General features: G+C 40.4%; 1 protein-coding gene across 1 annotated transcript in view; it reads right to left on the bottom strand.

Moving 5' to 3' along the window:
* Positions 1 to 26430, bottom strand: part of ENPP2 (ectonucleotide pyrophosphatase/phosphodiesterase 2) — a gene marked incomplete at its 5' end in the record, with an annotated part of 57105 nt that overhangs the window by 27200 nt on the left and 3475 nt on the right. The window contains 9 exons of the mRNA XM_082015083.1: positions 3094 to 3166; positions 3877 to 3942; positions 6130 to 6185; positions 15354 to 15473; positions 16654 to 16733; positions 17844 to 17941; positions 18869 to 18929; positions 20950 to 21075; positions 23225 to 23380. Coding sequence (XP_081871209.1) covers positions 3094 to 3166; positions 3877 to 3942; positions 6130 to 6185; positions 15354 to 15473; positions 16654 to 16733; positions 17844 to 17941; positions 18869 to 18929; positions 20950 to 21075; positions 23225 to 23380 — 836 coding nt within the window. The remainder of the gene's footprint in view (positions 1 to 3093; positions 3167 to 3876; positions 3943 to 6129; positions 6186 to 15353; positions 15474 to 16653; positions 16734 to 17843; positions 17942 to 18868; positions 18930 to 20949; positions 21076 to 23224; positions 23381 to 26430) is intronic.

The following is a 26430-nucleotide window of genomic DNA, read 5'->3' as shown; positions in this document are numbered from 1 at the left end:
AGCCAAATCTTAGTCTTGCTTGAGAAGAGTCAGAACAGAGTTATGGGGGAGGGAAACAAATCCCTCCCCGCTTACAGAAGAGAACCATAACATCACAAGGGTAACTAAGCCAGCCAAAGCTCTGCTTCTTGACCCGGACGGACCAACCTACCAGAGTTCAACTGCAGAAGCACAGAAGGAAAGAAAAAAAAAATGCAGAGGTAAATCAAGAGCAAGCACATATTTGATAACTCCCATAACTACTCCTGGAAACGTAATGGAACCCACTGACATACTGAATAAACTGAAGTTTATTCATGTCCCACAAAAAAAACCAAACCCAAAGCCAAAAATCCCAAAACCTAGACAACCAACTAATTTACACTTAAATTCATAATGTTAGAGGACATGCAAAGTTACACTAGTGGACACTGGCCATAATTTGTATTCCATTCATATCAACAACACTGGTAATTCACCAATAAAGTTTAAGTGCATCTAAGTCCCTTTATTTCTAGCTTTTAAAACAGTCTGCACATGGACTGTTGTGCACATCCTATGAAGCTTTAAGTGTCATTTACTGAAGTCTGGAAGCTGAAAATTATCAGTAATGGATGCCATTAGACCTTTAAGAGTATACATTTAAAATACATTTAGAACATTATTTGGTATAATAAGGTCCAGAAAACAGTCACTTTAATGGACATTTGTAAGATTTGGAGGTTTTCAAGGTATAAAACTATTCCTCAAGCTACTAAATGCATCAAGAAAAAAACTCAGCATAAAATCTTCACTCTTCAAAAGAGGAAATAAGAAGCCCATCTGAAATATAACACAGAATTGTTAAGAGCTTGTTTTCAAGCACTGTTGTTTGGCTGATCTGTCTTTGCATGAAGAAAAATGAAGTGGTCAGTACTACTCCAACTGTCTAACTGCTGCCAGCTGTATACAAGAAAAGAATGATTTCACAGGGAGGTCGTGCTCTCAGTATCAAGGAAGCAGCTGAAAGGGATCCCTTTGAGGGCTTTTCTTCCCAGTTGATTTATGTAAATTTCATAGCTCCTAAAAATTATATTGAAAACAGTGTCAAGAGAAACAACATAAAATACTTCCTAGCTTTTCTATCCTGAAACCATGCCCTAGCAAATCTCAGCATCTGTATACTTACACAGCTGTATTCATTTATTTAAATTTCCATTCACAAAGTTATGGCCACTGTTTGAGCTGCAAACCCATACATGCTCATCTGCTAACTCATCTGTTCTCAATTTGCTAAAAATCAATTTCGTGCTCTTCTTGTGTTTAACACAAATGGCATAAATCAATTTATTTGTAAAACTTTCATAAGCTATTAATTCACACTTTTTAAGAGCCTAAGCTTTGCCTTGCAATTAGAGGTCAACCTTCAGATAACCATCCAGAAGAACCCCCTAACAATAAGAGCCTCTGGGGGCTTTTTGCTTTTATAATTACTTTTCGTAGGATGATACAATTACACTTCACTTTTTAGACACTTACAACCAGATCACCACATTGGATGCTAAACTGGTTTGTTAAAGACTACAATTTAAAGAACAAATTCAATGTCATCATCTTCATATTCTCCTTTAAGTCCATGGAAAGAGCCCCACAACTCTGTTCAGAAGGAAGTGGTTGTCTACAGATAAATAAAATTGGAGTTGTCAGTCATAAGCCACACATAATATTTGTAACACTTCAGTAAGAGGAACTATAAAGCATCACCGAGCAACACATCCTTGAATCAGAGAACTCTTGTTACCGACACCTTGCTTGACAAGCCAGATTTCTCCTGTTCTGAGCCAAATGACAATATGAAGACATATCAATGCCTGTCAATTTAGCAAGAGTGTTGGCAGATTTTAACCACTGCTTATCCAGGAAAAGGACTGCTTCTTCCTATCCAGTATGGTGTTTCAGTGCTGGTTTGGAATAATTCCTCACACCTGCTGCTCTGGGACCATGGCTCAAACTGCTCCGATAGGGATGCTACCCACCGCAAGTTCATAACCACTTCAAACTTATTTAAACAGCCCAAATAACTCAAACATATCAAAAAAGATTAATGCTGCTTCTCTTTGCTCTCTTCTCCAATAGAGAACAGCTATCAGATGTATACCAAGCAAGTAAGAAATTACTGCTGGGTACCTCACTGCTTGGGGAGATTCATATTACCTTCCAAAGAGTAGGTATCTGATACACTCCTCAGCTTTCAAAGATATAGAAACTCCTAAAGTCTTGCGGTGGCGATCTTCAGGCACACATTTGTACTAAAGTAGGGGACCTTTGCCAGATGTCAGAGATGATCGGAGATGCCAGATCCCAGTCACCGAAAGCAGTAGGATATTCGGGTGCAGAATTTATTTTCCCTCCCCACAAATCCCAGAGAAACGCATAGTCTTTAAGTTCCTGTCACCTGGACAGTGTTGGCAGGAAAGAAGCACTCATCAGTCCCAGCCAGCTACCCAAAGCTCAAACAAGGGCTTAAACTACTGTAGTGTTTTGCACATAATTTTTCATTAAAATACCTTACGGTGCTTCAAAACCTTTTCCCAAACTCAACAGTCCAGCCCTGAGGGAACAGTACTGGCAAAGCTTTCTGAACCGCTTTAGAGCCTATATGAAACTGGAAATAGCAGCTTTTTACAGTTCATGACAGACTGGAATTATTACTTTGGTTACTGCAGACTGTCAGCTTTAAAGAAAGCTTTTTCTTCTCTGCATTTTTCCTCAATACTTTCTGCATTATATTTTTATTATTTTGAAGAAGGATAAATTGTTAGAGGAAAGTTTAATTATGCCATTGCACCCAAATGTTGCACCCTCCTGCCTTTGCCGAATACATCTTTCCATTTCCATTATCATATCACACAGAGAAATAGCCTCCTGAAAAGCACGGGCAGTTCCTTCTCTCAGAAGTGAATCTCACATGATAAATCTTTGAGACAATAACTTCGCTTTCTCTGACAGAGGGGAAACATATTGCAGAAACGGGTGAAAAAAAGTTGCTAAAAATGTTACTCCTGAGCAGTGGCAATTATTCCAAAAATGTATTTGAGACATGTGCTTTTTCTGCAGAAGAAAATCTCTACTAACCTCTGAATTGAAAGGACCATATCTGTGGCCAGCAGCATCTGGTTGCTCAGAGTAGAAAGCATAAACATAAGGTCTGAAAGAAAGAAAGGTCTTGTTCAGGATAGCTTTCCTTCGACAACAGCAAAAAACCCCAGACCTGTTAGGTCAAGTCAAATGAAGTCAACCTTCCAATGAGAGTTGGCTTTATGGAAAAAGAACTGTTGCTCAGTCATATGTTTCCATGGTACGATTAAGCAATTAGTTGTTCTACAGTTTTATTAAATCAAAGAACACATGCAGGGAGGCACATGGGGTACCATCTGAGGACACATGCTCTTTCTAAGTCTTGGAGGAAAGATCACAACAGCAGCTTGCCTGAGCTTTGCAGCCAGCAGCATGTGGGAACTTGTGTACTAAAAAATACTCATAATTAAAATCTTAACATTTTCCCAGTCCTCAGGGTCCAGTCCGTAACTGCTGTTGCCTCTAAGGTTGTTAATCCATATTAGACTCAGTAGGATAAGAACAATCCAGGTTAATCCACGTAACTAAATGCTTCTTGGTAAGAAATAAATTCATACCATACATTTATTGAGAAGAATCAAAATGCTGATGGTTAAAAGCTAAGATCAAAAAACCAAAATAAAACCTAAACAGAAACCCCAAACAAATCCTTAAATCAGTGATAGCGTGTAACAAACAAGAATTATTTTTGTAATTAAATTTCCCCTCACTCTTCCAGCTACTTTTAAGGAGAAAACAAACTAACAGTTATCCAACAGCAGATGACAACAAGTGAATTACCTTTCATTGTCTGGAAGGGTTAGCCACTGCAGTATTGTTAATATTCTGCGCTCATGGGGGATGACACTGGGCCACAAAATGCAAAAATATACCTTGTTATCATAGAATACAAAAGACATCAACAAAGCCTTGCTATGAACTGATTCTAACACGATTAATATCAATCATAATTACATCATTTGCTTTTAGTAAGCTGTATCTTCTTTCTTGCTTGATACTGATTCTTATTTTGCAAACAGAATCACTTCAGATCTCCTGGATACTCCAGGAGATACATACTCCAAAATAAAGGTGATTAAAAGTTTGTAAGTGAAGTCAGAACTCAAGGCAGTAAATCTAACTGTTCTAAATAGGAGTGGATAAAGATCCATTTTGGTAGCTTTAACCCAGATGAACCTTTTTTATGCACAATGGTGCTGCCATTGGATAGCTGGCATGAGTAAAAACCATTAAATTGCTCACACCATTACGGGTTTAAACAACCGTCCTGCTCTGGTAGTCTTGAAGACACTGGAAAAGTTTCCATTGAATTAATAGTAACCAAACTGAGGGTTAGGCTGGTGTAAAGCAGAAGAGAGCCATCTGAAACACCAGCCCATCAGCACGGTGCCTTACACAACTTTGACAGCTTCTCACTCTGCAGAACAGACTCATCCTATTTCACTGTATCCTGAGACTTCTCACTTGGCTGCTTATAACCTTATAAACAGATGTCAAAGTTCCAGATATCTCATCTCAGGAAAGCTCTGCAGGTCAGTGATCACACAGTTATTTTAATACAACAGCATAGCGAGTCCAGATTCCACTAGATCAATAGCAGAGTCCCAAGGCAGGAATCAAATACAACTGTCTTGGATTCACCATGCTGAATTGAATTCAGCACTCTTCGGAAACATCTGACATAGTAATATAGATGCCAACAGCCATTTTGAAATAAGTTCGCTTTTAGTGCCTTGTAGAATAATAGCGGTCCTCAGTCTCCAACTATACGGAGAACTCTCAGTTGTAAAACAACTATAAAAATGAGAATTTTTGCGAAAATTTACAAACAAGTCAATATCATAAAGCAGAATAATATTCTTGGATATTCCTCAGTTTTGAAATTTTTATTAATTGTGCAATATTTAAAAAGATATTATTTCAATTAAGTCATTTGTGACTAAGATGTTTTTAACACTTCTGTTTTCCCAAAAGTTTGCCTGAAAATTCTCCCAAAAAAATATTCTGTGTCCCAAATTAAATAATAAAGTTTTAAGGCATATGTATTTCATTCATACATAAAGGGGCTGACTCAATCCCTTACTATTGTCATTCACAAGACATATCTTTGGTTACCTTCCATAACTTTTTATATCCCCAAACATACAATGACCAAAAACATTTATGGTGACTACGTAGTTGTAGAGCTTAGGAATCACATTAATTTCTTTGATTTGTAGAGCACCAGACTGGATCTCTGTCAGATAATCACCTTGCAAGCCTAAGCCTATCATCAGCTTTGTACTGGTATGTTTTATTATTCCTTCCATATGTTATGATATTTAGAGTAGGAAAGAGTATTATTCCTAACGGAATCACAAAAAGATAGGCAAACCCCCTTAGTACTTCAATCTTGACAGTTTGCCCATTTTCTTTGCTCCTGCAATCCTGCCACTAAAATGAAATAGAGAGATTGATCCACATGAATTCCTCAGAACTCAGAAATTATCAAAATTCATTCATACATCTTAGTTGGGACAAGGAAAATTATTTGGAACCATTAAACAAAAGAATAAACAGCAAAGATCCTCAAGGCTGCCTTTTAGGAAAGGGAAATTTGATCTCTTACTCAAAGGTCACACTGAATTGTAAAATGAATGAGTCAGGCTTTTCAGTCAATCAGGCTGTTGATGTCAGAGGACATAAGAGGACAATAAAAGTGTCTTCCACAAACACTCAGAGGACTAGGAGACATAGCTAGTAATATTAAGGAAGCAAAACAACACACTGTGAAATGACAGTAAGTAATTTTTTATATTGTCACACATCTTTTCTTCAGATAACTGTTAAAAATCAATGTATGAACTTGAAGAAGCAAACTGTAGCATCAGCTTTAGTTATCAGAAACATTGCACAAATGAAACAAGGGAGAGTTATAGGTATGGTCTCCAAGCTACCGAATGCTTAGAGTAAGGAAAATGACTTCATAAATACTTGCATCAAATTAATTCTGAATTATTAGTTACAAATGTCCAGAAAAGAGAGGGCACTTACACAGACCAGAAGAACGTGCCAGCTTTCACCCCTTGCTTGGCTGCAGTAATCCAAATCTAATGAGGAAAATGTAAGAGGATTAGAATGTGCTCAGATCTTTAATGACTTTCAGAAATCAAAAGAAAATGTTTTCAAGACACATTCTTCTACCCTGAGCCTAGAAGTGAAAACTGCACTTTTCAGTCTGCATCCCTAATTTGAACATGTGGAGTGACAAACCATTGCAAATTCTGTAGTGGTGGATCAGCCACTGTGCTGTAGACTTTCATCCCTCAATCTCTGTGTTGCTTTTAATGCAAAGCATTAAGATTCATGGCCAGAACTTCTCCAGTATTCCACTTAATTTTCAAAAGCCAGACATTACTCACCTGAGCCTTTTCATGTTCAAGATTTGGAGGATACTCGTTTAGGAAAGAACACGGCTTAACACTAATCAGCATCTGCATAAACGCCCCTTTCTGCCCATATTCTACCTCCAGTAGCCATCAACAGAAATCGTGTTAGAAAAGAGTACACAAAAAAGGGCACAGACGAGTGAGCAGGGGTATAAAGAAAGCAGGGAGAGACACCCTCCTCCATAGATGTTTAAGAACTTTTTGAGCTCACCCAAAGTGGTGATAGGTGGAAATGACAGAAACAATCTCCATGAATTTTTCAAATCCTTTTTTCAATCCTCCAAATTCCATATATTTTTCTGGCTACAAATCAGTTTGTCACACACTGCCTGAGCGTGGGGGTTTTTGTTTATTTGATTTAAACCTGCCAGTTTGACTGGGGTTAGGGTACTGTTCTCATGCTCTGAAAACAGCTTATTAATCCTTTCTCTTCCTATTTCTATACAACATTTGTGATTTTGCCCTCTATTTATTCCTTTTTGAGCAAGAGTAGTATTGGTTTGTTTGATCTTTTGCTAATGAAAGCCATACCATACTCCTGGTTATCCTCATTACCCTTCTCTCTCTCTCTTCCCCTCCTTCACTCTCTTTCTTTTCTACTCTATGAATATCTATATAACGCAGGGGAATGAGAATGACCAAACATCAGAAAGGTCCCCAGTCAAAGAAAGCAGACAATATGAGTTTGTAACCCTACAGAAATAAATTTGCCTTGCAAGGAACTATCCAAATTATTTCAAAACTTATTTCAAAAGTGGTAATGGCTTAAAGGCCAACATTATGTATACAACTAGGTTATTTCTTCCCATTTTTTATGAATACTGCAATTTATCCATTTCACGAGCAGTTAAACCAAAACATAGTTCTCTCACTTAATAATTGCAAAATCTGTGTTTTACTTTAAATCAACTTTTTGAAAATGCATTCAAGACCCCTCTACCTTGCTCAAACAGACACTTATAAACTCTCATTATTCAAGTGTCATGCCTGAATTACTCATGCATCACCTTTAATTGAAATAAATTTGGCACAGTCTGATAATCAGATCATTTGCACACTGAGGCTATAGCTAACAGCAATTAAATTTAGACATTGTTATATTATTTATTGGAAAGTTGGTCATCTTTGCCTCTCCAGTGCCCTGGACATGCCCTTTAACTTATCTCTCATCTTCTACTCTTCCAAATTTTACTGGACTCAATCCATTTAAATTAAAATCACTGCTGTAAAAGATCATTTGCTTTCATTGTATTCTAACTTTTTGGTAATGTATCCTCTTTTCCAGGGAAGAATACATCCATGGTATAGAAATGGTGGCTTACCAAATAAATGCAGCAAGAGCAGGTGCGGAATGGCCACAGATTTGCAGCCCACCCTTTTCTGTTTTCAGGTGCTTCTCCTCAAAAGTCTGATTTCAGGGTTGGTTCATATTAATCCACGGTCAAACTGCCACCAAATGAGGAGCCCCCCAGGCATCTCCCCCAGCCTCTGCAGCCCCAGCCTTCCACCAGCACTGGTGTTTGCATAGTGACAACGACCACACGATGATGTGGCTGCAGAATAACTCACCCAAAAAAGAAAAAATGGCTTTGAATTTATACTGGAATTTAGTTTTGAACTATTGAATAACAGGAATATTGTTTTCAAATGCTCGCAGAATACGAGCCCTGACAAGATGGGACAGAAGAACACAAGTGAACAGGAGAGATGACAAAGTGAGCCTACAACCCACTGATCATGTCACTGAACCCATTTGCTGCAGTCAGAGGTGTTGACTACAATGCAAAGATACATCCACAAGCTCGTTTGCATCATATAAATCAGCAAAGGTCTATAACTTCAGCCTGGACCCTGTATCTAACTAAAGCAGGCACTCTCCCATATTCTTTAGTGGTTCATGGGCTTCCTAGGTGAAAAAGGGCCCACACTTAAAGCAATCACATTTTTCTTTGCATTGCAGATTTATTCCTAGAGCAGAACCACATCATGGCAGAGAAAAGAGATCAAGTACAAATTCAGTATGAGTGTCAGCTCCACTGCTGTTATGGTCTTTGGTCTTGCTGTAGTTGGAAACCCGTTGCCCCTGCAGAGCTGCAGCAGATTTACTTTTCTTTGAAAGCGTTTGTGTTCCGGCAAAGATTAAATAATTCTGCAGATATCTTTGGGAAGGTACCAACAAACTAAGTCCAGGGAATTCAGTATTTGGCTTTTACCATCTGTTAACTCTAATTTGACTTTCTAGTGCTTTTGCCTGCACAGGTCTAAGTGGTCCAGCCTTCCTGGTTTGCCAAATCAGACCAGCCAAATTCCACCCTCGGGAGCTGAAGCAGATCCTGACTGTTAGCACTGCACATCACCTGTGATTTCAGGCCATGACCCTGTTTATTTTAGGCAACGATTTTAAACATGTGCCAAAAGAAACCCTCCCTTCTGGCCAAGAAAGTAAAACAGTGGTCATCTTGACAGCTGAATAATTAGGCCCCAGGTACATTGCCAAGGTACCCGGCATGCCTGCAAGAAGGTGGTAGCTACTTTTCATTCCTGTCAAGCATAGAGTGTGCCTTGAGTGCCACGAGAAAAGAGCATGAACACCTTTCTGAACCAGGAGTAATGCAAGTAAGAGGAGATCACTCCCAGCTGCACACTCCTAAGAGAGCAGCAAGGGGACAGCAGTCCAAAGGCACCCAGACTGGCTTCAGTCAGGGAAAAACTGCACCCTCCCTGCTCCCAAGTGTCTCCTGTTGGGAATGTGGCCTTTTACATTGGCATTAACTGTTTGGATGAGGATGTGTGTCTGCTGCACTTGAAATAAACTCATCAACTAAGACAATGATCTGTTGAAGTCAAAGACCAGCAAATCAAAAGGCCCGTACCTGACCACAGCATCTGAGAAGTGAGCCTGAATGACTCCATCCTGATTCTGCCAGGCAGAGCCTGGTTCAACTCAAGGTTACAACAAAATACTACTGGACCTCCCCCCTTTTTTTTTTTTTTTTTTTTTTTTTTTTTTGGGGGGGGGAAACCTTTGGTTTATTCAAAACCAAGATATTCAAGATCATACCTAAATCTGCTACTCACAACAACATATTTGCAGAGATGTCTTCAAGCATGCAGAGAAGCGGCAGTCATCTAGATGGAAGAATTTCTATCTATCTGCATTAAACAAGATTTAAATCAAATTTCCAGTGTGTTTTAGAGTTGTGACAGTTATTGCTGATGAATCTAGTGGTAGCAATCTCTACCAGAAGTGCCCTTGGTGAGCCAGACCCTTTACTGGCTAGGCAAAACTAGACAACAGACCAGAGCAGCTGATAGGAGCACGTAAGTTCCCTTACTATCCTATAACTAAGTTATAGGATAGTCACTCCAGCAGAAGAGCATGGCAAACTGTTACAGCCTAATCACCAGTGAACATCTCTCACTGTCTTTAAATTAAATTCATTGTCTTTCAAGGCAGACTACAAGTCATGCCTCTTGCAGGCTAACCTGAGTCTACACTGTCAGTCAATGTAGGACAGAAAAAAAAAAAATTAGCTGATGCCCTCTTAACCTTGTCTATCCAAAACAACTGAAATTAAGAAGGGAATAAGGGTTACTGTTCCATTTCCTCTCTGTTGGTTAGTTACAGTCCTAAAGTTAATTAATTCTAGATGTTCCCGTACTGAGCATGTAAATGCAATGCATTATATACACTCCATGGCTGCTCACATCTGTTCAGGTCACTTATCATAAAGTTTGCTGTGTTAGGTATGGCAAGGTCAGTACCATTTGTGAGCTTATGTAATTTATTTGCCATATGTAAATATGTTGGTTTTAACTGTTAATATGTTAGAATTTTATAGTCAGCTGTTTAACTATGTCAGATGTGCACCCCTGGTTTGTATATGGGACAAGCCTTATTGTATTGCAAGCAATATAAAGGCCATATTTCTGAATTAATTTGTTTAAGCAGAGAGGAGGGGTATAAATATTTTTTAAAAAATCATTTTTAATAAATTAAAAATAAATTTAAAAAATCAAAGATTAACCAGTCTGTCTTCATATCATGCCACAGGAATTAGAGAATATCTAACTTTTCCAGTGCAGAAAGACCTGTTAAATTATGGACCTATAGATTCAACCCTAGTACACTGGCGAATGTCCCAAGAAATAATACACATTATTTTCTAGATGTATATGAAACATACCCTGTAAATTGAATTACTGTAATTTTTACATGTTGTGTTGAATGACTACAATTCTTCTCCTTTATTTATGGATAGACAGGTGGCAAAGTCATATGGAACTTGGACATCCCAAGTTCTCCCTTTTCCTGACTGCTAGACACATATGCGCACAGATACTACATACAGAGTTATTCAAGATACCTGTTGAATTGTCTTTAAAAACCTGCACAGAAAGTGGGGCGCCTTCCTACTTTTAATCTGCCATAAATAAATAAGAGCCCATAACTTTGCGAAGGTTGCGCCATATTTTTTGCACTACGAAAGGACGGGCTGCAGCACATCGCAGGTCAGGGCTGGTCGGGGGGATGTCTCTGAAGTCCAGCCCTTGGGCCAAGCTGCGCAGACGTGCTCCCGCTCGCCAACCAGGGAAGGAGATTCGTGTCAGGAGCAGAGGAAGCACATAGAGCCGCTGCGGCAGAGTTGGTAATGCATGAACGGGAAATCCCTTCCACGCCTAGGCAAAGGTGGCAAAGGGGAAATCACAGCATTTCCCAGGTAAAGAAATAGTACCACACTGGTGCAAGCATGCAGAATTAATACCAGGGTGGTGCCAAATGTTACACTCCTGCGAATTTGCAATTTGTCCTGCCAACAAGGTAAAACGTGGAATAGCCCCTTCTGCACTCCGTACTCTTTAACAGGACAAAAATGATCTCACAGCCTTGACAACTAAGCATTGCCTTCTTGCCCAGACAGGAGGTTTTGGTACAAGAAGCTTATTAAAAAATTAGACAGACTCAAAAAACCCTGTTGCTTGTTCATGGCTCAAGCTAGACAAAAATAAAATACTTTTAGAAAGACAGTTATAGACATGCCTCCTTCTGCTTCCCCTGCCAATCAAAGTGATTGTAAAATGTGTCCAGGACAAAAAGGCAGATGACAGCTTTCTGCAGAGCCTGGGCTCCTCAGATGTAACTACCCTGCCAATGCTCACTCAGGCTGACTAGGCAAGAAAATGAAAATAAGTTGTTCTTTCTGTAATTGTTAGATTGTCAAAACCAACAAAACTCCGATAAACAGGAGCGCAAAATCCCAAAGACTAATACAAAATGTGAAATTTAGATAAAAATCAGGAATATCCAGTTAAGATGTGTAGTGATGATGCCTAGTGTCTACAGGCATACCTTGCAGACTGGAAAGACAGCTTCACGACACGCTGCCACTTGTCTAGGCACATCACAGCCCTTTTTAAGGATTATCTCAGCATCTCAAGCTGGGCCCTTTTTGAGGGTTGTATTCCCTTTAAAAGGTTAATAGTGAAAATAAAGCTTCATACAAGGTTCCCCAAACAATCTTCAATACTTTTATAATTAAGCTATTTCTGAAGAGAGAGGCACCTTTAGAGTCAAACTCAGATCCAAGCTGGGTTACCTTGTGAAGGAGCCTCTCTGGCCCCATTAACCACAGACCAGCAGTTTTAGACCTGTCATCTTCTGGCCTTGGCGACGCCAGTGGATTATTTCTAAGGATCATAAAGATCATTAAAAAAAAAATTTGATGTACTGTCTCTAGTGTAAGCTTAAACTTAAGATCACTACATCAAATCAAGACAGGGAAAACCACTACTTAACAGAAGCCAAAGGCAGCTGGGGCCTAATTCAGTGCTAAAAGTTACTTGGGATGTAAACAGAGTCATGAAAAATGAGCAGTAAACTTAGTATCCCCCTTGGGAGCATGAGCCCTGATGCTCACCATTTCTGTGAGATGCTGTAGCAATACTAGGAGTGGTTTTGCGGCTGTTTCTTATCAAATGCTTTTGTTTTGAAAACAAGGTGGTTTTAAGCTTATGTAATAAATCAAGGTTGTATACTAAATCAGAAGACAGGGTTTCAGGAGGCCCACAACCAGCTAGAGCACCTCAAAACACTGCCAAGCTACCTTCTTCCTGCTTCTCCTTTTCCTAATGCGCTTAAAATTAATTTCTCATAATTCCTGGTGTAGAAACATTTAGCTACTCATCTGCCAAATCCTGCTGATGTCCAGGGTAATCTGGCTGTTTCCCAGCAAGATGCTGAGTATTAGAATAAGTAATTAAAAAAAAAAAAAAGAAAGAAAGAAAAACCACCACCACCCGCATTTAAACAAAGCCATATACAATAGGCCAGTTTCCAGGAGCAAGAAAGTATTTCAGAAATTATCAACATTAAATTACATTCTCTTCTAGGCAGTTTTAGCCATAATACGAGACTGGGGGTCCAAGACACTTTTTCTGCCTCCTCAGAAGAAACATAATTCCCAGTTTTGTGAAAACCAAGTACTACTCTGAAGTTGAGTACTCCAGTTTAAGACCCAAGACCTAAGAACTGGGTGAATATGTTACATGACAGACAAGATTTCTGTGATACGCAGACCAGATTTCCCTTCCTCCCTCCTTAATTCTACTGTCTTTGAATACCAAGCTATTTTTGGCAGTCTGTGTCAATGAGATATTTAGATATTATAAAAAGGAGTTAGAAAGGGACTGTATCTAATCCACATATAGGTGGAGATAATTTTTTCTCTTATCAAAGTCTGCAATTCTCTTATCAAATATGTAATTCTTCAATGTGCAGAGAGTATCATTTATACTGTATTTCTGCAAGAGATCTACCACATCGTTACCCAGCCACTATGGCCACTTTATCAGGTTTCCCAAACTTACAAGTTTCCCTCATATTAAAGTGTGTGGGGATTAAATTACAGCCCTTCCTCTATGCATTTGTTTCCAGTTCTCCAAAGACTTTTCCAGTTTCTTACATTATTTGTGTATTTTTCCTTTTTAACACTTCTTCAGATCAGATGGTTTATTTTATCGTCCTTACTTGTGTATGCAAAACTCCCCCCTGTCCTCCGAGGATTTCGTCCAGCGTATGGTCATCCACTGTTGTGTAACTTTCTTGAACTCTTCTCAGCTGACATTTCTCATGGTCCTTGTTTACAATCCAGAAAAACGTTTATTCTCTGGAGCAGCATAGGTGTTTCTAACGGATGCGTGTCGGAATTACCAATATTCTCCACTCAATACAACAGGTGATGAAGTATTTATGGACTTCTATTGTACTTTTAAAATATCATAGTTTGAAAATAGATACATTTGTGCAGTCCCCAATGGTTAGTTCCCCACTAACTCCTACCTAATTGTGATTAAGGTAAGATGCACAATTAAAGTGGCAATGCATAATTAAATTACAGCTGCTTAACAAGTTGTCACACAGCAGTTGAGCCACAATGTTGTCTGTGAGCTCGATGCCTGACTGCAGCAGGCACGGTTTGTTAGCTGCATGGCTCTGGCTGAAGCCGAGTTGGAGGAAGAGGTTACCTGCTGCTGCCCTTTCACTGCTCCTAGTTTTGATCCTGCTTCTTCGCTCACATCTAGGATAATAGCTAGGCACATTCCTCACCCTCTCCTCTCCAAACAACCCATGCTAAAAGCTAAGCCAGGTCATAGCTGGGTGAGAGAGGGACTACACTCACTGTTATGCTGACAAATTTTACAAGAGCGCAAATACCTCACTCTGGCTCAGCTCTAGCCAGACACATCTGCCTGTCACACATCTTGCCTGCAGCTCCAAATTGTCTTGTCTCACATTTGTTGCAGACTAAAACCACACACAGACAAATAATGCACACGCTTGCTAAGCCTAAAACCATCTGAATAACTTCCTTTAGTGTTTTGGGACGTTTCTGTCTTAAGAGGTTTGGGGGATGACACTGATCACTTTAGCAAACAGCAATGACAGATTATGGTGTTCCCAAACCCCTTCTGACTTCCCCACCTCTATCGCCTCACGAACACTTTGTGGGGTTAACTGGTCAGGGAGCTTTTAAACTACAGTTCCCTAAGCAACCAGTGCAATGAAATGTGCATGTACCTTGGCCGCTTACAAGTAAAACTTATTAGTTTAATTTAAACCCATTTTTATTGGCAAAGCAAGCCACCACAGCGTGCACTAATAGGGAAAAGTGCAGCAGAAGCAAGGGGACCTTCTTAGCTGTAGTAATGCAGAACACTTTGGAAGAGGTCTTTTTCTTGCCCGGAATAAGGATTCAGAACTGGAGAAGCCACCAAATCCAACATAACCTAAGAGAGAGGACCTAGTTCAGCCACTGCTGCTGTGCTCAAGGCAGAAATTAATTCACAAACTTCTACAGCCTCTGCAGCAAGTCAGGTAACAGCGATCGCTTGTGGACCTAACAAATAATAATTATGAAGCTGTGCCATGCTACTCTGACAGAACATTAATACTAAAACTGCCACAAGAACATTACTAGGACGAAAACCTGAGAAACCCATAATGAAAAGGAAACATTATGCCACAGTGACGAAAATATAGTAATTCGTGTTAAACTGCTGCTTAAGTGAGGTTTTTTTCCTAGCCACATCTAATTTATACTTATCAACGCAAGCACCTTTCCGTAATCAATGGCTTTATTATTCTGAAAAGCAAAAGCCAACTCAAAATGTTACATTAAATTGATAGACACAGGGCCAGCCCGGGGGGAGATTAGGTACAAATTGTTCACAGATGTATTTTTTTAATTATTATTATTGGCTATGTTCCACAGCACAGAGGGCGGGGAGGAGAGGGAGGGAGGAGGGAGGAGGAGGGAATCTGAAACTTACTGGTTGACCTCCCCACCATCTGTGATTGAATTTCTCTCGCCCTCGAAGACTGAAGCTGGCATCAAACACTGGGTCATACATCGAATTGCCAACGATTCCATGCGATTCAGGATAGAGTCCCTTTGTGCAGAAGTAGATTAATTAGCAAAACCCTAATGCACACAAATCCGGTTCTTCATAGCTATCTGCAAATACCACTAAATTATTTTAAAATAGGTATCTTTGTAACTGCGTACCAGAAAAGGTTGTAACTTTAAGATAAGCACATTTAAAACTGGCTGTAGTAATGAAAGCTGTAGGAGATGATTGAATTGTGCTAAAAAGCACAAAAACTCCTGCTACTTGATACTTTAAAGTATTTTTGCCATCTAAAGTAAGCAAAAATTTATGAAAAGAAAATTGATTTGAACTTTTAGTTTCTCTTCATGAATTCCCTTTCTGGGAAAAGCAATTCATTCTCTGGTTGCAAGAGTAACACTTAGCATTTCCATTTTATAATGTTTTATCTTTACTAGAGCCTCTGTGAGATAGACTTATTTCCAAGAAAAAAAAAAACAGGTAAGTCACCCAAAGCCATGGCCTTATATCACAATTTGTCCAGCAGTAAAGGCAATGTAAGAGGTTTCTGCTCTTCTCCCTTTTTCTTGGCCCTCTCCCATTCCCAGCTATTCATTTCTCCACCCCCTTCTTTCTCTTTCCATTTAACATTTGTGCATAGGCTGCAGGAAAAAAAGAAGGGAAAAAAATGCAACTGCAGGTAGGAAGCCCCACAGCCCAGCTTTGGGAGCACTGTCACACAGGAGCGTTTGCATCCCAGGGTGGGGACAGCCTGGCCGCCAGCCGTGCCACCGGGGTGCCGAAGCTATGGTGCATTTTACTGCAGGGCCAACGCAGCGCCCAGGCACACTCAGCAACCGTAAATTGTGGGTGGGCTGCTAAGTCAGCCCCACTGGCTTCAGCTGCTTCAACGAAGGAAGAGCTACTGGTTGTCTTCTGGGTAGGATTTCAGGGGTGGTTTTTTCCCCCTAGAAAAACTGTGACCTGCAATTACACAACAAGTACGAATAACTGCAAAAGCAGGCAGAAGAAAGCACGGGAAAGCTGGGGAAAGCTGTAACACAGTGTATAACGGTGAGATACACTTTATCTCAGAACTTGAAAATACTTAAATATTTAGCTGAAGGCTGAAAGAAGATGGACAGCAAAGCAGCTTTTTAAAAAAAAAATCTCACTTCCCACAACCCATATTTCTCCTGCAATGCAACATTTTATCATCAAGAAGTCCTTCCCAGGGACTTACAGTAGCAAGAGTGTACAAGTTGGGGAAGGTTTTTGTAGGGTAGACAGGTCTCATGTAAGGAGAATGTGTTCCACAAGATCCTGAAAAATCAATAAGGAATGCAAATATTAGGAAGTGAAGCTCTCAGACATTGAAAACAAAAACAGAGGAAGTCATTTGCTGTGACTCAACATGCTGCAGAAATTGGTTAAAATTTAACCAATTTAAATGAACATTTTGCTGCTTAACTTTGGCAGGTCTTCCTGTGAGATAGTAGTAAATCCACTCACGCACTCTTTGTACTTCACAACAAACAACTGAAATAATGCAGCCACAGAACTACAGAACCCGCTACATTTCCACAGACTGTTTTCCTTTCTGAGCTAGCCTCCTTCCAGAGTCCAGAATCATTGGAAGTATCTTGCAAAGTAAAACAACATGAGAAAACGCAGACTAATTTCAAGTGACAAATATACTAAAGCTGCAGTTTCACAATGGGCTTTGGCCACAGCTCGCCAGATGGCTATACAAATATGAGGGCCAGCACACACGCAGGTGGAAAAACAAAAACCAAAAAACCCCACCTTTCAAGGGTGTGGACACACACACAAACTACCATGCTATACTGAGAAGCTCAACTATGCATTGTGTTCAGTACTGCACAAACCCAGGTGGGTGCCCGCTCTCCCGGAGGTGAATTGCAGGGCTGCTCATCACCAGGGCATGTCCCCAGCCAGTTATCACACATTCACCACAGCTCCTGCGCCCACTTACCCATAGCTTCAACATTCAGGAATCAAGTGGAAAATCTTGTGGGCACCTCCCAGATAGCCTATACCTGTGCACGATGCATATCATGTACTGAAGACGCATTTCTTTGCTGACAAAACCCTATGAGGGTCATCAATTCAGAGCAGCATTCCCCAAATCAGCATCCCTCTCCCCACTCTGATTGCTATGTGCTGTTTTAGCCATGGTGCTTTCAAGCCACCAGCTGATACCATCAAAACCAAAGGGGACTTCTGCCATTTTGCTTTCATGGAAAAAAAGATTTAATCTTTGTTAGACCTTTCAGTCAGAGGAGCCCTGCCTTTAGCACAGCCCTTCCACTTGGGAGCTCCACACTGACTTCTGTTGCTCAATGAACAATGAAAACAACTGGGCTGCAAGAGACTGTCTTTTGTTTATTGTAAGAAAACAGATGTACTCACTCAGTTTTTCAATATTGGGCATGACCTTGTTCCCTTTCTTCATATATGATGCACGGAAACCATCAACAGAGAAGATGATCAAAGGAGGACGAACAAAGCTAAAAGCAAAAGCAGTGGGAGTGTAAGGCAGCATTTCAAAATAATGGGGTTTTTTAATTTCCATTTGCTCACTGAGACTCCATAGAATCTAAAGTACAGTTACTGCATATGCCATATGTCTATAATTTTTTTCTCTTACTTAACAGATCAGCACAAACTGATAATCTTCACGCTTAGTAACATCCAGTGTTTGCTCACAGTCAGTGAAAGGGCTGAGCTCCAACATAGAAGACATGTTTCCTGAGCAGCTAAAAGCATATAACCCAAAAAGGTAAGTGCTTATAGAAGGAGATGGAGAAAGAAAAAAGTAGTATGCATGCATATCCACCCTAGCATACAATCTGTAGTTAAAAAACACATCTCATGACAGCTGGTTTTCTCTCTTCACTTACCTTTAAGGATAATAGTGAACCAACAGGGTTCAAAAGTGCTTACTTTCTCAACGTTATTCATGTGCTCAAACACCTCACTAAGTCAAGCCTGTATCCCATTGCAATTTAGGAACCCTTTCATTTAGGAAGGTAACAGTAAAAGCACAAAATTAAATTTTAAAAAAAGTGGCCTCATATGGCTCAACCTGAATTTTACGGAAATCAGAAAAACCTGGACCTTTCCACTGACTTAATGGAGTTTGGTTACCTTCCCTATGTGGGTAAGTGAAGCAGGCAAACCTATCAGCAGGTGATCAAAGACCAAGAGCTCAAGCCCACAAATCATATATCACTACTCATCCAGCAGCTCAACAGCAAACGTCTTACAATATTATCAGCCTAACTGTACAAATGGTAAAGCACAGGAAAGCATCCAACCCACAGCCATTCAGCTGCGTGACAAGGCCAGAAATGTGGTGTTCAGAGGTCCAGGACAGAGCTGGGGACCATTGGCCTTGCTGCATTTGACTTTGTAGTTGCGTGCAAAACACTTACCCCGCTGGACATTCAGGAGCCCTTATCTCTTCACAGTCATCATCCACCCAGTGCGTTTCTCCTACCAGAAAAGTCACATTGGAGTTTCAAAAAAAAAAAAAAAAATCTGTGGACACAGCTTCACAGAAAATGTCAAAAAAATAAAGTCTAGCTCCAGTTAATGGACCGTGTTTCATACTTCTCATGAATAATGAGCAAGTCTTTTCACAAATCTGAACAAGTGATCTGGTTATATACCATTCAACAAGAATATCCAAACTAATGCTCCTAGAAGTAGCTGTTAAAATTGGAGTTAGAAGTGTCCTTTTGACAACAGGAGACAGTGGTAATGCTTTAGGCACAGTGGTCATCTATTTTAATTTCTTTATTTTCAATCTGTCAAAACCAGGTAGTGCTGCTTCTGGTTGTGAATTCCCACCCTCCTCCCCACCAGCTCTGATGTGTCCATGAGCTGATTCAGCTGGCTAAAGACACAAAACAATATTCATTCCAGGGAAGAAAAACAACCCTAAATAGTTTCCAGCTGGTTTAGAGACCTGATCAGCTCATGGATCAGGTGAGACTCAGACACAGCTAAAAAAAAACATTAATAGTCTCTCAGAGCTAGATTAGTTAAAATTACTTTATGTAATCAACTATTTTTTTAAGGTTTTCACTGCTGAATGCTGACTATAGAGTGGCTTATGACTTGCACTTTCACAGGTCAATTGAAAAACAAATTATTAGCTAATGAGGCTCACTTCCTGAACCTGGTACTATTAAAGGAACTGCAGTTCAATTAAAAGAACAAAACAAAAAGCACTATAGAAAAGACCTGCAGGAAATGTGTCCTGCAGCAATTCCAACTGACCATAACAGAAGGTGGAAGGACAATTTTCAAGGAAAAAAAAAAAACACGACACACTATCTTCAGATAGGCAAAGGCATGAATAAAGAGGAAACACTGTTGTCACGTAAGGCTTACTCCTATCAAGAGTGCTGGGGTCACTGAGATCATTTGTTATTAGACAATCAAATGCAGATTATGTACATTAAAGGTGGAGACATGTAAATTCCTCTGTCTTGACCCTTGTGAGAGGGAGCTCACAAAAAAAGGCAGGAACAGAAAACCATACCAGTATTTAAGTCATCCTCAGCCTGGGGTTTCTTTGGGAAGGGGAAGAAAGTAATCTATGGGGACTTGCTGGAAGATACGTATTTCATTTGGATTCCCAACAGTAAAACTCAAGTAAAGAAGATAAGCCCATTTTCAATGTATGGATCTGGATGGTTATAATATTCTGAACATATGCAGCTGGCCAAAATGGTGTGGAAGAAAAAAAATTCAAACTGCAGCCCTTCCACCAGTAAAGTTAATGAACTAAAAACCTGAGAACTAGCTGAGATACAAAAGTGAGAACCTATAGAGGTTCAGAAGGATCAGAAGACCTGCTCCAAATGGGAGACACATTACACAAGGCAGAACATGGTCCCAAAGATCAGGGTAGAGGATAAAAATCAAGCCTTCACAGCCCATCCACCCACCAACCAGTGCAGGCTGTACTGCAGCCACAGTGTGTCTAGAAGGTGGCATGGTCACCTGAAGCCCATGCCATCCATCTGCAAATTACAGCCCTTGCAACTCCTCTCCACAAGAAACAAAGCCTACAGGTGTTAGGCCAAGTAGTCTGAGCAGAAGCTTTTTTGGTGGGGGTAAGGAGAGGTCTTTGAGACAGAGATAACATATCTAGGAATGCTCCATTCCCTCTGAGACCATCAGATATCCCTGCTTTCCCTGTGATGCAGACAAATGCATTTGAACACTTTTGTGCTTTGCTTTAAACTCTTGTTCATCCACCTTCGCTTCTTCTCTTTCTGTCAGTATCTCCCCAGGCAAAGACAACATACTTCTACCATCAACAAATTAGTTTACCTCTAGTGCCCAAAAAATTACAAATTAAATTCTCCATTCTTCCTCCCTCCTCCGAAAAAATCAGAACAAAACAAGGAGAGGGTTCCTCCTTGAGAAGAAAACTCTGTACCCACGGGGCTGCTTTCTCTCAGGTTTGGAAAGATAAGAGGTAGAAAGACCAAAGACTTACCTTTGCAAACGACTTGGTAATTAGTACAACAATCTCCTCTACTTAAGCAGTCTTCAGAGCAGTGGCAAGCATTGTCATCATTCCTGGTTTCTCCACAGCGATCTTTGGTACATTCCCAGCCCCGAGCTAAAATATTCACAAGGTAAGCAAGAATGAGAGATTATAATCAAAACAAAAAGTACTCACTCAAGCCATAATGACAACACTCTAGTCGTTAAAGTTGGATGTAAAGTTTATGGCCCCATTTTCCTGATTTCAAGACCTCTGAAGTAGGCATGTCAACCAGAAACCGAAAGGACCCTTGTGTCCTGCAGGTGCAGAAGGGCTCCTCCACCCACACACAAGTGCTTCTGCTACCCTCAGGTGTTGTACTCCAGGCTTTGTACAACCTGAATGCCAGAAAAAGTGTGGAAAGGAGAACACAAGAAAGGATCTTGAAAGATAAATGGTGGGGCCTGGAGCATAAGCTAAGAATTCTGGTGTTTCTTGTGTAATTCATTATTTTTCTCCCAACTATTTGAGTACCCAGTTCGACCCACAGGAAATAAGAGAACATTGAAAAGAGACCGTGTAGATACCAGTTAAAGCTTTACTCCCATCAGTTCCTCACCCACAGGGTGAGATTCAGCACCAACCGCAAAGTTATGAGACCCAGAGCTGCTCGTCAAAGGAAAAACATGGCACAGCTGCTGTAAAACACACCAGCTCTTCTCATCCTGCAAATGAAGTTAGGATCTAAGGATCTGTCTAAATTAGGGTGCTCTCTCAAGGGCAGTACATTGTTACACTTTAGAATAGGGCCTAAGGATGTAAGCATATGGTTTTCTCCATCCTGGCCCAACCAACAAGAAACTTTAAAAATCACTTTAGACAACATGCACCCAGTAAAAACCACACCACATCAAAGCAATGTTTTTTACCCCCGTTTTGCCTTCATTTGGGGCCTTTTTCTATAAATATGTAATATTTACAGATTGTACCTGTAATAAGTGCTTTAACAAAAGCCTATGGGATTATATGACAATTCACACCACAGTCCCGTGGACTATACAAGTATCCATACACATATGTGGACATGGTGCACTGCGAACAGGAGGCTGAGGAACTGCAAAGCTGCCCTTTGTTAGCAAACATCTCATTATTGAGCTGAAAGTCTTCAAAAATAGCCTCTCATTCTGCAGTCTTTTACACCAGGAGAAAAACAGCATCAGCCTAAAGTTCAGAAGTTTTGGGCCTGGAACCAAAGCAGTTTTTCATACCGGATTAGCTCATCATTTTTTGGTACCAAGCTATTAAAATGACATCATTATAAAAAGAACTGAGAAGGTCAGGACTCTCAAGCATAGCACATCCATGGACAATGATATTTTTAATGATCAGACTTGTCTTCTGGCTGCTTAGTAGGTGTAATTCTTTGATAAAGCAAGAAAATGTTTAATGGCAAAAGTAGAAGGCACCTGTGTCAACTCTTGACCACTATGCAAACACTCAAGGAGATGAGTACAACTAATAATTTAAATGCACTATGCTAAGAAGTAAAACATAACTCATGGCTTGCTTTGAAGTTTTCCTTGCCTGTGACTCACGAAAAAAACAAAAAGAAAATGAACCCAGTGTTGTATTTCCATCCCCCAGGGTTCAATGAATTGAAGTCAAACGTTTTTACCGGTGTGTTATATGCATCCTGACATCTGGAAATCGGAGTCTGGGGCAAGGGTAACAAGCCCAGTCTGTCATCTGCAGCTCGCTCGGAGAGGACCCGTGCCGATTCAATGCTCCCAAGCTTCAGAGGGTCTGAAGTAACCTTCACGAGTAACCGCAACGCACAGCCCACGGGCACGCATGAATTGCTCCAATATTAAGTTATCACTTGGGAGAAAAAAGGATGGCTGACATGGAACGACCAAACTCCAGCCTTTACCATGGCTCTTTTCATTGTAACCTGCAGGTCAAACTGGTGCCTGAACACTGATAATCAACTGAGAGCAATAATCGCATCTCCTTTTCATGTAGTATGAGCGGTACCCTCTTTTTTTCTGCCCTGGAACCATGGCTGAAGCCCAGCAGTGAGGAGCGATAGGTGCGCATCCCTAGCGCTCCTTGCAAGGAAACATGGGCTGCATTTTGGGCTGAGCCGAGCCTGCCTGGCAAGATGAGGTGCAGAGGAGGTGCAGGTTATGGCAGGGAGCGCTGGTTTACCGTGGCAGGTTCCGACTGCTGGCATGAGCCAGGCATCAGCAGCGCCCGGCGGTGCGGGACAGGAGACCCATCGTACCTGTCTTTAAGCACAGCTCATCAAAGTCGAAGCAGCAGCTGTTGTAGCTCTTGCACAGGTTGTCACAGCGGCAGCCAGGAGGCTCTGCCTCTTGAAGTTCAAAGCATCTGTTTTTGCAGGAGCCAGAGGTACTGATCCAGGGGGAATCTGACAGGACTGTGTGGAACAAGAAACAGGGCAACATCTGTCAGGCCAGCAGCCGCGGGATGGGCAGCTCAGCCCTGAGCCACTCGGCTGAGCAAAACCTCGGCTGCCTCTATGGAGAAGAGAAGGGAGCAGGGAGAGGAGAAGGGTTGCTTGAAGAAACAAACAACAACAAAAAAGAACAAATTCCAAGAAGGTTGCTCTTTTGGGGGAGAAAAAAGGAGGAAGCAGCGTGCTGTGATACCGTCCTGCAAAGAAACAGCCCTGGCTTTACCTCTGTAACAATCAAGAGATCATTAGCAGAAATGCATTGAAGTCTCCAAGGCCCCATTCCAGGAGCTGCAAGTATTCCTCAGAAGCAGGCCTTTGTTTTCAGAAACCAAGTGACATTTTCATGGCTGGCTGGGCAGTTTGCATAGGAAAAGGACTGCAGTTAATCTACATGCAGTCAACAGGACTTGGTTTGCTATACTGGAAGGTGCCAAATCAATGTCAAGCGTGAAAGGAAACTGTAAGATGCTCTATAAATTAATGGAGAAGTAAAGCAAAGATTTTTGGTGGGCTTCTGCAGAGCATTATATTATAAAACCTTAACAAAAGACAGAAGTATGTAAGAAATCAATATATTTGATGTGTATAACTAAATGGAGGACTGCCAGTCTGAAAACCATGAATAAGGTATTAGACTTCAATAATCTATTTATTAGTAAGGGCCCTTACTGTCAAAGCTGATAGGTACTTTTCAGAAAAGAGCAGACTCTTTTCTCAAAACAGTATTTTATACACTTTATGTATTTTTCCTATAAGAGAATCCTACATAGCAGCTTATATGAAGCAGGAAAATTGTGTGCTACTCTCTAGAGTTACTTATATTTTATGAAATAAAATAACAAATGTATGTTATTCTTTAAAAACAGAGGTGTTCCAAGGAAAATTTCGCAATGCTTTTGTTCCTTGAGACCTATTAAAATTAAGTCTTTGAAATTGTCTTGGGATTTTTTTCTTTTAGACCACGGTTTGGTTTTGGCAAACCTCACCATGATTAGCAGTATGATTTTAAGAGGGTTGATGCAATGGCACTTTTGGGAAACAGTTGCTCTGATCTTTTCTTATATATTTTCCCCCTACTCTTTTACATAGCTGAAAGTTTAGTCTCCACATAAACAGAGAGGAAATCTCCCAAACAAGACGGCATTATCCCAATATCATAGGGGTGGAATGGATGGAAAAGAATATGAAGGGGAAGTTTGGGGGTGACACTGTAGCAGCTGATATCCCACCAGCTCCCATCCCTAGCACTACTGCTCCACCACTTCCCTTGGAGTGGCATGGGTTGGACACCAGCATAAACCACTTCAGGAAGCGAATGTGGCTGCAGATCAACCTTACAGCAAGATAATGGGCAAGAAAACCAAAATAACCATAGTTGCACTCATGGATCATGGCACTGGCAAGGCACATTCATATGACTGCTGGAAAAAGTAGTAGTAGACAACTGTGTCTCTCTCTGCTTTTGTGTCTTTTTCGGTCAGGTCAGTAATGCCGAGAGAAAGTAACATCATACACACATCACTCTATAGGTATGTACCCTGCAAGCATGCTCTTAATGAGCCATCAATATTTCGGCCAGCTGGAGTTCCAAGAAGCTAAATGTTGTGTATCTATGCTGGCAACACACAAATCAGTATTTTCTTTGATCACATAAATAGGTCACAAAGCTATGTTAGAAATTAATCACATGAGAATTGTTTCAAAGCGTGCTAACACTCAGATTTTCAGTGCTATGAAGTCTTGTTACTTATTCTTAATGACAGCTGCTTCCTGCCAAATGTTTCTGAAAATCTGTTACTAAATAGTATTTCCATGCTATTTAACCTCTTCTACTACTTTATTTTTTGGAAGCTAGGTAATATATAATCACAGATCCAGTAAGTTGCAAATCAAAGGTATTATGGACTTAAAATTATTACATCCTAGCATACACTATATATCCCTTACACCGGCACTGCCCTCTTCATTTCAAAGGGATGAGAGGGAGATCATTTCAGAAGGTCAAAAAACACATGTCAACATGCGTTTAGGAAAGAGAAGGTGTAAACCTGACTGCAGATTACATAAGGGACAGACTCAACTGCAACTCAAGGAATGTCTGGCTGTTGTAAAGAGCAGCTCAATTATCAGCAAACTACTGCAACAAATTGCCCACGGAGGCTGTGCAATCTCTGGTCTTGGAGATTTTGAAGAACAGGTTAGACCAAGATCTGTCAGGAGCACTTCAGTAATAACTGACCATGTCTTGGGATATACAGAAGGTCTACATAGCTGTTCAAGGTCCCCTCTAGCTCCATCTTCTATAACTGCAAGTAGAGTTTCCATTTCACGTAAGAAAGTCTTAGTCCAGCTACCTTGTCTGTTATTTTTTCACATCTTTTGATAACCACTTTATTACTGATGTGATAAATTATCCCAAATTACTTAGCAAATTCAAGTCACACCTTCTGAGTCAATGTAGGACACTTTCCATATAGCAACACAAAAGAGGACTTGGTTTAATTCCTCTGGTCTCTGAATACATTAAGATCGTTCCTTTGTTTATCATGTTTGACCTTGCCTTTGCAGCCAGACCATGATTTTCAGGTCGTGCACAATGCTATGGCATGGGTACTGGTGCATGCAGAATAGTTTGAAAATATATCATCAGGAGCTCCATCCCAGGTGAGCATTTTCAAATAAACAGAAGCCCCTGTACAGAACAAACTTGCACAATTTCAAAATCCTTTTCAAAATTCCTGCATCCCTCCACACCTTCTGCAATCAGACCATGCAGCAGGCAGAGGGACCTCAACATGAAGATCTTTCCCTGCTTATTTAATACATAAAGTTTTTCACATCTTTTTCCATGGATTTATTTTTTGTCCAACTAAGCTCAAAACAAGTGTTTAAGGATTGCCTCTTACGTCATAGGTTAAAGAGAGAAGCTACATAGGGCAATAGTGCCTTCCTGATTCAATCCATGGAGGTTATTACATTTCCAGTGTAAATGTGTTATATTTACCCTGGAA

The sequence above is a fragment of the Phaethon aethereus genome, assembly GCF_964289735.1.
Source record: "Phaethon aethereus genome assembly, chromosome: 2".
NCBI classification, from domain to species: Eukaryota; Metazoa; Chordata; class Aves; order Phaethontiformes; family Phaethontidae; genus Phaethon; species Phaethon aethereus.
Note: the sequence above shows the minus strand (reverse complement) of the source record. Positions and strands in the feature narration are given on the sequence as shown.